We start from the raw sequence: 9992 nt of genomic DNA, 5'->3' as shown, positions 1-9992 counted from the left end.
AACCAAAAATTATCGAATACCGTTAGAAGAAAAATACATGTTGTAAAACGTAGAAGACAGAGAGGAATGAGAGTGAGAGAGGCGGAGAGAAAGGACAAGATGAGAGAAAAAAATATAAAAACAAAGACGACAAAAACAAGCATTAAGAATCCACGGCAAGGAAGGTCGTCTATCCAAGTCAACTACAACCTAAGCTGGCAACCAACGGATCCTCAAACTTTTCTCAAAGATCAGACGGCTAAAACAATGCCTTTGACCTGATTTTAAAGCCCCAATGTCGCTGGGATCAATAATAACCCTCTGGTGGGACCCAGGGGCCATAAAAAGTCAATATCTCCCCACTACTCACACTTCCTTCAGATGCTTTTTCTCATTGAAAAAATAAAATTTATAAAAAAAAAAGTGTTTTCTTTTCTTTTTCTGAGTCCGCAGAGACCAAAATACCCTGTTTGTTTCAGCGTTTGGATCTTACATACATATCCATACATATTTTAGTACATTAAACAGATGCAAGCAATGTCACCCAAATTTTGACGGAAACAGGGACGAGACGAGTAGGGTTAGCTAGCTAGCGTGACAGTACAGTGACCTAGTGGACCAAACAAGCCACTATCGTTTTTTTTAATTTTTTTAATTTTTTATTTAATATTTAAATTTTGTTTTGGCATGACTTGACCAGGGTACCCTATGACCCTCTTTTATCTTGGTTTGGTCTTCACCATCTCCTTCCGAACCCTTTCTCTCTCTCTTTGATGCAACTATGCCTGTGGAGCTGATGATGGGTTATAGGAACGACACTTTCGCGGAAGAGGATGCGGTTCGTGAAGCCGCGTCAGGGCTAGAGAGCGTGGAGAAGCTCATCAGGTTGCTGTCACACGCTCAGCTCCAACAACTTCAACAACAATCGCACGCGACCAATTCAAAGTCTTCCATGGAAATTGAATCCGATTACGGAGCTGTCGCTGACGTGGCGGTTTCCAAGTTCAAGAAGGTCATTTCGCTTCTCGGCCGAACAAGAACCGGTCACGCGCGTTTCAGAAGAGCCCCTGTGCCTCCTCCTCCTCCTCCTCCTCCACCTCCTTCCGAACCCAGATTCTACCGTGCAACGCCGCTGCAGCAGATCCCGCCCCCCACCGAACACCCTTTCATCCCCAAAAATGGACCGATTGAGACAAAGGACTCTTCCAAGACCATCAACTTCTCTTATTCTAATTCCTTCGTCTCCTCCCTCACCGGCGACACCGACACTAAACAGCCCTCTTCCTCGTCGCCTGCGGCCGCTACGCCTTTTCAGATCACGAATCTCTCTCAGGTCTCCTCCGCGGGAAAGCCTCCTATTTCTACCTCTTCCTTGAAGAGGAAGTGCAGCTCTGATAATTTGGGTTCTGCCAAGTGCGGCAGTTCCTCTAGCCGATGCCATTGCTCAAAGAAGAGGTAGCTATATGTCAATCCTTCTCTCTTTTTAAAAATTGTTTGGAAAAGGAAACTGTTTCTGTGATGTCTGGTTCTGATGCATTATATTTTGGATTGGTGATATGCAGCAGAAAAATGAGGTTGAAGAGGGTGGTGAGGGTACCCGCAATAAGTTTGAAGATGGCTGATATTCCGCCAGATGATTATTCTTGGAGGAAATACGGACAGAAACCCATTAAAGGATCTCCTCATCCAAGGTGCATAGAACAACATTCCATCGTTTAATTTGCTCTTTCACCCTTCGATTTCAAATTTCAAAACGTACCCTTGTTTTGTTAAGTTCATTTGTTTCCCCTTTTTTTCTCTTTCCCGTGTGACTAAATTTAGAAAGATCTTATCATCATCGCTTGGTTTCTGTCATTTCCCATGTTCTGTTGTGGAGTTAATTTTGAATAGGTGAAGTGAGGTTTATTTTTGTGTTGAATTATTGATTGCAGGGGCTATTACAAGTGCAGCAGTGTTAGAGGGTGTCCAGCGCGGAAGCATGTAGAGAGGGCTCTGGATGACCCTTCTATGTTGGTAGTGACCTATGAAGGTGAACACAATCACACACTCTCTGCAGTCGAAGCTACCACTAATCTTATCCTAGAATCTTCTTAGCTGATTAATTAATCACCGATTTCCCATCACAGAGTATATTCTATATTCTGATCATGCCATTCATGGCTTGTACACTTGAAAATTTTACTCTCGAAGGAGATTAATTAATTGATGGGTAGGTGTTCCTTCCATGTGTTCACATGTTCGATACAATTGTGTTCCTTTTCCTTTTCTGATCTCTTCAAAACTTGGACCGACCGACACTGAATCCACCCATCGATATTTTTCTTTTGAAAAAGGGTGAAGATGGAGTATTTGGTGACGGGTTTAATTTAATCTGATTCAAATCTAAAGAGAGAGAAAAAAGAAGAAGAAAGGAGGAAGTGGGGTTGGTATTGTTCCTTTTCCTTTTCCTTTCTGGTTGATTGCTTTACATGTGGTTCTGGTCTTGGATGCTCATGGTCTCTCTCAGCATTAATGGATGAAAAAGACGGAGTCAAAGAAGGTTGACTAAAAGAAGAGAGTGGTTGGCACTTGGCAATTGCCAGTTAGAAGGGAAAATTATAGTGAATGGAACTGGGAAGAAGGTGAGGTGAGTGATGATGGGTAAAGGGCGAAGAAAGAGAATTTTAATGCAATTTTAGTTTCAACCCTTTGGCTTCTTCTGGCATAAAAAGTCTTGTTGGAACGTTAGTACATTCGTTTAACGTCTTTAATGTCTGTTTAGTTTAATGTTTAAAACATTAAATTCATGTTTCGCATTAAGAAATTAGCAGATATTTGTTCTGGCTTCTACTTGTGTGTTTGGTAAAGCGAGTTTTATGGAATTAAGGTGGATGATTTAATTGATATTCTGAGTGGAAAAGCTGTGGCAAAGTCAAAATGGGTGGGTGTGGAATTGATTCGGTTGATAAGTTGAAACACTGAAGGGTCCTACCTCGTTTTAAATTTGCGTAGTTGTTTGCTTTTCCATTGCCTTTGCCTTAACGTTTTGCTTTCTTGAGCGTACAGATCCGGTGCAAGCCTCGTTTTTCTTATTCGTCGATTTCGTTTCACTATTTTAACGGAAACATTTTTAGTTAAGTTTTTTCACAAAATTGTTTTCAAGAAGAAGATGCTAGTATAATTTTCAAGAAGAGGTTTGATTTCCTTTTTTTCTTATTTTGACATGTCATCATTTCTTAATTATTAATAATTAACATAAAAAATTAGGTGGTTCAACAACTACTACGTTTCAATCTGGTCAGAGTACAAGGTCATTTTTTTTAGTTATTGTTTTTACTATGTATGTGAATTATGTGATTCTAACTATGTAACGCATGGATTAATTAGAATCAGTTTATAAGTGATTTTAATTTATTTTTTTAACGCAATTGCGTTAAATATTTAAAAAATGATAATTTAAAAAAAAATTACATTACATTGGTTATAAATACTATCAGGCTTAAATATTATTAAACTTGGGAATGTGGAGATTAGTTATTTATTCCAACAATTGCATCATTATATAAAAGATTTAGAAAATTAATAAAATTCGTCTTTTACAAGCGCACATACCAATTTCTTGAATTAGTTAATCTAAATATCATATGAAAGATCACTACAAAATTTAGAGAAAAAAAAAATCTCCAATATGACAAAATTATCAGGAAAAAAAATAGAGACTCTGCAAGATACAAAATTAAGAGTAAATACATTTTAAATTACTTCAAGTAACAAATTTACAGGTAAAATAAAGTAGAAAAGATAATGTGTCTTCAAAGATTTCCTAGCTGTTACAATTTTCCTTTATTCATTCGCCAATATGATACAACACAGTTAAAAAAGTTAAATGAATTATGTAAAAGAAAAAAAAAATAGTAGAAAGTACAAAATTCTGCAAGTTACAAAATTATGAGGTTACATAAATTATAATTTATTTTTCCATTATAAAAAACATGTCAAATGAGTTTAAGTGTGTCAACCTACTATTATTCATGAGATAATATATTTCTAATAAAGTTCTATTAGGCATTAGGTATTATTATCGAACTTTGACATTTTAGTGACATTTTAATTATGCTAATTTTCTTAAATTTATCCATCATTTGTTATTATATTGAAAATTTATTAATAAAATAAAATAAAATGAGATAACATATACATCTAAAGATTATCTACTTACTGTTACTTTTCTTGCTTTAGTTAATTTGCCCCCTAACATGATACAAATAATGTTAAAAGGGTAAATTGAAAAATCTTTAAAATAACAAAACACATCAGCAAAAGAAATAAAAAAATCCGCGAGATATACAACCATATACAAATAAACTATAAATTATTTCAAATAAAAAAGTTATAGGTAAAAAGGAGTAAAAATTAAAATATATGCTAATGATATGTGTTTATGTCTATATGCTAAAAATTCTATTATATACAATTGCCATCCAGATTAATCAAAAAAACTGAACTTGCAACATTTTCATCCCAAAAATTGATCAGAACAATTAACCACCCGTTAGGTTTACAGAGGAGATATGACTTAGAGAACAAATTATTAGGAGAATAAATACCAATGACACTTTAACATCACTCTAGATTTAAAATTGTAAAATGATGAGTTTATAGATTTATATCTTTATAAAGGGCTCTACTTTCTCATCGTATTTAGTCTTACTCTTATATTTCTAACAACAAATCATGAATATCTGCTAATGCTATGTATGTATACATAATTGAAAATGTTACTGCTACTGATATAATGACATAAACGAGGCTAAATCCATGAACTGAACCAACAGAGGAATTACGTGACGTTATCCAAAATGATCCAGATTAATCTTCATTTTTTACCTTCAATTCGTCCTGTGAGATTGAAGCAGTGTTGAGATATCTGTATTCCTTGAATTATGAATTATCCTTTTACAATCTACACAGTAATATCAACATATCCTCACTGACACTTAGAAGCAGGAATTGTTTGAAGCAGTTACAAGAAAAAGAAAGAAAGAAAGAATTATCTTTTACAAGCTCCAGCGAAGAAGTAAACAATGGAACTAAAAACGATCATAAATATCCACATGCCTGACTCTGATATGATATACTTCTGCTGCATAAAGCTTATTGTAACGTTGAAGAAGATTACACCAACTAAGACGAAGAAGAAGCAGACCCTGATGAATGGTTATGATTCTTACAATACTTCACGCTACTCTCCTCCATTTTTTCCAGAATATAGTGTCCCAAAGAGTGCGTTGTCTCCACCAAATTTTCCTTGCACAGAAACTCGTTCCCGCAAACCCTTTCCACTTTCCCCGAGAAGTCATGCACAAACACATGCGTCTTCGGGTTCCCACTCTTCTTGCTCCGGGCAAGCACGCCGGCGGTGAAGATCGGCGACATTCTGCCGGGGGCGTCGGGCCAGTCACCTCTCGGCCCGTCCACCAATATCACATCCCAATCCACTTCATAAACGTGGTTCGGAAGATCGTTCAGTCCTAACTTGCACTCAGAAAACAGAAGATTCTGCACCGGCCTGCACTCGTTTCCCGACTGTTCTTTAGCCGAGGCAATCAGCTCCTTCATCTCGCTTCTTCTGGTCGTATACTGCACGTCGTAGGCATCGATTTCGGGGTGCTTTTCTTCGAAATACGCGGCGTAGTACCGGTTTTCATCGATGAAAACCGTTCTTCCGTTGTGGTTGAGGGCTTTCCAGAGGAGGGTCTCTGGGGTGAGGCCGAAGACGAGGAAGTTGCACGGTGACGGACACTTTCGAAGCACGTCGGAGATGGTTTTGAGATCTGAGTGGGACATGCGGTAGGTGTCATTGGATTTTGAGGCATAGTGGAGGAGGGTGTTGATGACGGAGGAAGGCAAAGGGGTGGTGGTGAAAGTAGATAAAGTGGTGGAAGAGGTGGTGGTGGTGGTGATGGATGAGGTTGTGTCTCTGGTGTAAATGAGGGTGGCGAGGAAGGCGAGGGTGAAGAAGGATATGAAGGCAAGAAGCCATAGACGGTTGGAGCTTCCTTGTTTCTGGATATATGGGTGGAGAAGAATGAATTTTGTGTTGCCGTTAGTGTTCTTCATGTTGAATGAAAAATGTAGAGCTGCAGATTCTGAGCTCTGGGGGAGAATTGGGGGAGAAGGTTTGGTTTAAATCAGAAGAAGAAAGAGTGTAAGCAATGAGAAGGGAAAAGATTACTGAGAGTGACCCTACAATGACCATATATATCCTTGCTTTCAGGTTGTGTTTACAATTGAAAACAATGTTAATGAGAGTAGTAGTTGTTTTTGTTGTGTTGAATTTGGTTTTGCTTGATTTATGCAGTTGGTGTTCTGGAACAGTTAATTCCAAATATATGTGTTGTTTAAGTTGTGAATGATGTTTTTGTGGTGAAGCAAATAAGGATGAGGAATAAGGATGCTGGGGTGGTTGGATTTAAGGTGAGAGAGAAGGTGTAGCGACCCAATATCTAATTACAAGCTGGAAGTCGCTTTTCCTTGGTGATTTAAGCTTTGGTTTCTAAGTAACCCCTTTGGGATATTGGCAACTTCTGAAAAAAGTAGCAACCTTTGAAGGGGACTTAGTACCTGCTGCAATGTTTCATCTCCTTCAAAAACTTCATCGTCTTTTGTAATTGGTTATACAACAACGACATGAGAGTAAAAAGAAGCGCTAGTGATGACATGTTTGAGTGAAAGTGAGAATCCGAAGAAAAGAAAAAGAAAAAACGTGTACTTCTTTCTTGAAGTATTCAACTGTGCAACTACTTCTGACTTGCTACGACTATTGCCTCAGTTGCTGACACTGCAAGATTAAATGTAAAGATGAAAGGAATCACGGTCAAAGAGGACTTATTTTCCAGACTCTGCTTTCTTTAAAAAAGCAATTTTCAGCTCTTAACAATGTGGTAGTGAAAAAAAGTATTAGTGGTGTTAAGAAAATCTAAAACTTAAGAGTTGTATGGGGTTTTGTAAGATAGTGTTTAAGGCTAGTTTTTCAGCCACTGCTCTCTTTAAAAGAACAGTTTTCTACTTAAAAGGGTACGAGTTAGTCATAATAATTTAAGTTGGTGGCAATTGTTACTTTAGTTTTAGTTAGTTGTGTAAGCTGAATTGGGTTATAATATCTAAATTTTAGAGTCGTATACTGTTTTATAACATGTCATGTAAATTTTGTGTTTAAGATGAACAATTTCACATATAAAATTGATTTAATATATATGATTAGAGGCTAATTTTCACGTTCTATATTTTATCCTTTTCAATAGTAATTAAATCAATGTTATCTTCTGAGACTTCAAGAAAACATGTGTTAATCAAGAAAATTATATGACAAACTATATTAAAGTATAATTACTTTCCGATCAAAGTCTCTGGTATCTTCATTTCAAACGTACTCGAAAACGTAAATAAATCTCTAAAACTCAACATAAATAAACCAACATTTTCCACCTTGAGTTCCTTTACAAATACGAATTCATGGAATCAAACGAGAACAAATCCTAGCAGTACTATTAACATTCACCTTAAATCAATTAATATACGTGACTTGTTATATGATATTTATAAACAATAATATCATCTCTTGTTTGAATACTGAAAAATGTTAGTACTAAAAATTTAGAGACACAATAACTGATATGTTTATTATGTTGATTCTTGTTTATACATACTAACTCTTTAATTTGAAAAATAACAAAAATAAAAACAATTAAAACATAAAATCTAATAGGTTTCTCATACTCCAAATCATCTAGATAACCATATTAATAACATCCACTTTAATCATTTTAAACAAAAAATATGAGACTTTATAATCCTTAATCCAATCAAACACATTCACATTCTCATTAACTATCAAAGCAAAAAAAATACATAAATTGACAACAACAAAAATAAAGTTTAGGTGTCCAAGTCAAATTATCAACAAAGTATAACCTAAAGAATTAAATATCACAACATTAATTATCATTCTAATGGTTAACATAATAATTCTTACATGGTGTCTAAAAAATATTTTTTAAAATAATATCATATGTATTCTTAATATCAATTGACGGAGTTAAAAAATATATATTTATGAAATTTCAAGTTAAGAAGTCAAACGTCCATAAATTCAACTCAAATCAAAAACCATTTGCTACTTTTGTTTGCTCTGGACCCTTTGAAACTTTCCTCATTCTGCAGGCTCTCAAATAAAATATGATAAATTAATTATATGATTTATATTTATCTTGTTGATAGACTGACCATATACAACAACAAAAAAGTTAATTTTAGTAGGAGTTATGAAACTGGAGATAAATTATAGTGATTATTCAAAACCGCGAATAACACATTTAACATGTTAAAACCTACGGCAATGCGAAATATAATTCCAACTAAAATCGATTTTTATTGTAGTAATATGCTAGAATCGAAATTCATATGTTATATACATGGAGCAGTTCATGTTTTATCTTTATTATAAAATTAAAATAATTTAATTCTGTTAGTAATGAAAAGAGTTTCAAATTGCTCAATTTAAACAATAATTTCAAGTTGATCAATCCGTATTACGAATATATTAATGCTTTACGGACACACATCAATAATATCTCTTAAATTACTCAATCGGTAATAAGTTATTGAAGATGTGTTTGCCCTTTCTCACCTTGTGAAAATTATGGAGAGGAAAAGGACCTTTGAAAAGGACAATTTCTTCTTGCACCTTTCTAATTTTAACTTGTATTTTCGTAAATATTGTGTTTTGTATTATGTAATTTGAAATATAAATTTTATATTTTGAAACATACAATTCAAAATGAAATTTTCATTTTTATATTATAAAATATATAATTAGTAATATAATTTTCGTATTTGGAGTATACGATCTAAAGTATAAAAATTATATTTCAAATATCAAAAATATATTTAAAATTTTACAGTCTAAAATATATAACTTTGTGTATTTCATAATGCATAGTAAAATTTAGGGTGTAAGTTAAAATTATGGAGATGCAGGAAGAAATGACCCTTGAAAACTAATAGGATATTGGCCATTGTAGAAAATCCAAGGCCCAATATTTGGATGAGGTTCGTGGTATGTTTGCTTAATCACTGTTCTCTCGCTTTGCAAAAGGGTTTGAAGAAATCTATTTTTTTTACACTCTCTTTCAGTCTTTTACTTAAACAAAACAGAAGGCTTAAAAGTGAAAGAGGAAATAGCAAGGTGAAAAGGGAAATTTTGGACTGAAATCAGAAAGAAAGAGAAAACAAGGTAAGAGAGAAAGAGGGATGGAGCAATGAAAAATAATAAAAATTATTGTTGTTGTTTTAGTAATAAAATTAAAATACAAATTATTATTGTTATTATAATTATTAAGGTAAACATATGTTAAAGTCATTTTTTAAATATATATGATATTATATTAGTAGGTGATGATATTGTAATATTATTAAATTAATACACAAAATAAATTTATATTTATTAAAAATAATGCAGGATAAATAGAGTAAAGTAGATAAAACAATTGACAATGAATTAAACAAAAAATTATTAAAATAGTTTTATAGAAAACATGTAAAAATAATTGTTAGTCTTTCAAAAAATAAGATATAAATAATTATAATGTAAATGGTAAAGTAGAAATAAGAAATTATAGACAAAAAAAGAAGATAAACAAAATATATGAATTAAATATAAATATTTTTAATAATTATTTTAGTTTTAAAATGTTATATTTAAATGATAAAATTAAAAACAAATGTGAATACGAAAATTACTACATAATAATTAATTTTTTGTTTTTCCTAAAGAAGATTGACAAATTAACTTGTCGAATTTTGATAAATTTAGCTACGTGTATGTTTGGATTACCGTTGGAAAACATAAGTTTTGTTAAATGAAATTAAAACTTCATCCAACGAAAAAACATAAAATTTTGAATGCTACCACATTTTAAACCTTTTTAATACTCTATAAAATGTAAGAAAAAAAAATATTACCAAAGAAATGA

The 9992-nt window shown here is 33.4% G+C and overlaps 2 protein-coding genes across 3 annotated transcripts; one reads left to right on the top strand and one right to left on the bottom strand.

Moving 5' to 3' along the window:
* Positions 1–694: 694 nt before the first annotated feature.
* LOC114173913 (probable WRKY transcription factor 15) lies at positions 695–2862 on the top strand. 2 transcript variants are annotated; one of them, XM_028058586.1, is made up of 3 exons: positions 695–1434; positions 1545–1670; positions 1911–2862. In XM_028058586.1, exons 1-3 carry the CDS (start codon positions 761–763, stop codon positions 2071–2073), a joined length of 963 nt encoding a protein of 320 aa, XP_027914387.1. In that variant the 5' UTR covers positions 695–760; the 3' UTR covers positions 2074–2862. The 2 variants fall into 2 exon arrangements, with proteins under 2 accessions (XP_027914387.1, XP_027914386.1); XM_028058585.1 differs by having other exon boundaries at positions 696–1434; positions 1542–1670.
* A 1998-nt stretch (positions 2863–4860) lies between these two features.
* On the bottom strand, positions 4861–6406 carry LOC114173065 (protein IRX15-LIKE-like). The gene has a single exon (XM_028057282.1). It carries the CDS (start codon positions 6076–6078, stop codon positions 5143–5145), a length of 936 nt encoding a protein of 311 aa, XP_027913083.1. The 5' UTR covers positions 6079–6406; the 3' UTR covers positions 4861–5142.
* Between the last annotated feature and the right edge of the window lie 3586 nt (positions 6407–9992).

This window comes from Vigna unguiculata, chromosome 2, assembly GCF_004118075.2.
Source record: "Vigna unguiculata cultivar IT97K-499-35 chromosome 2, ASM411807v1, whole genome shotgun sequence".
Classification (NCBI taxonomy): domain Eukaryota; kingdom Viridiplantae; phylum Streptophyta; class Magnoliopsida; order Fabales; family Fabaceae; genus Vigna; species Vigna unguiculata.
This window is presented reverse-complemented; position numbering and strand designations above follow the sequence as displayed.

Bases quoted from the DNA above. Each gene is read 5' to 3' on its own strand.
- LOC114173913 (XM_028058585.1), top strand. From the start codon at position 761: ATGCCTGTGGAGCTGATGATGGGTTATAGGAACGACACTTTCGCGGAA. The intron at 1,435-1,541 runs GTAGCTATATGT...GGTGATATGCAG, and splicing joins TGCCATTGCTCAAAGAAGAG to CAGAAAAATGAGGTTGAAGA. The intron at 1,671-1,910 runs GTGCATAGAACA...TATTGATTGCAG, and splicing joins AAAGGATCTCCTCATCCAAG to GGGCTATTACAAGTGCAGCA.
- LOC114173065 (XM_028057282.1), bottom strand. From the start codon at position 6,078: ATGAAGAACACTAACGGCAACACAAAATTCATTCTTCTCCACCCATAT.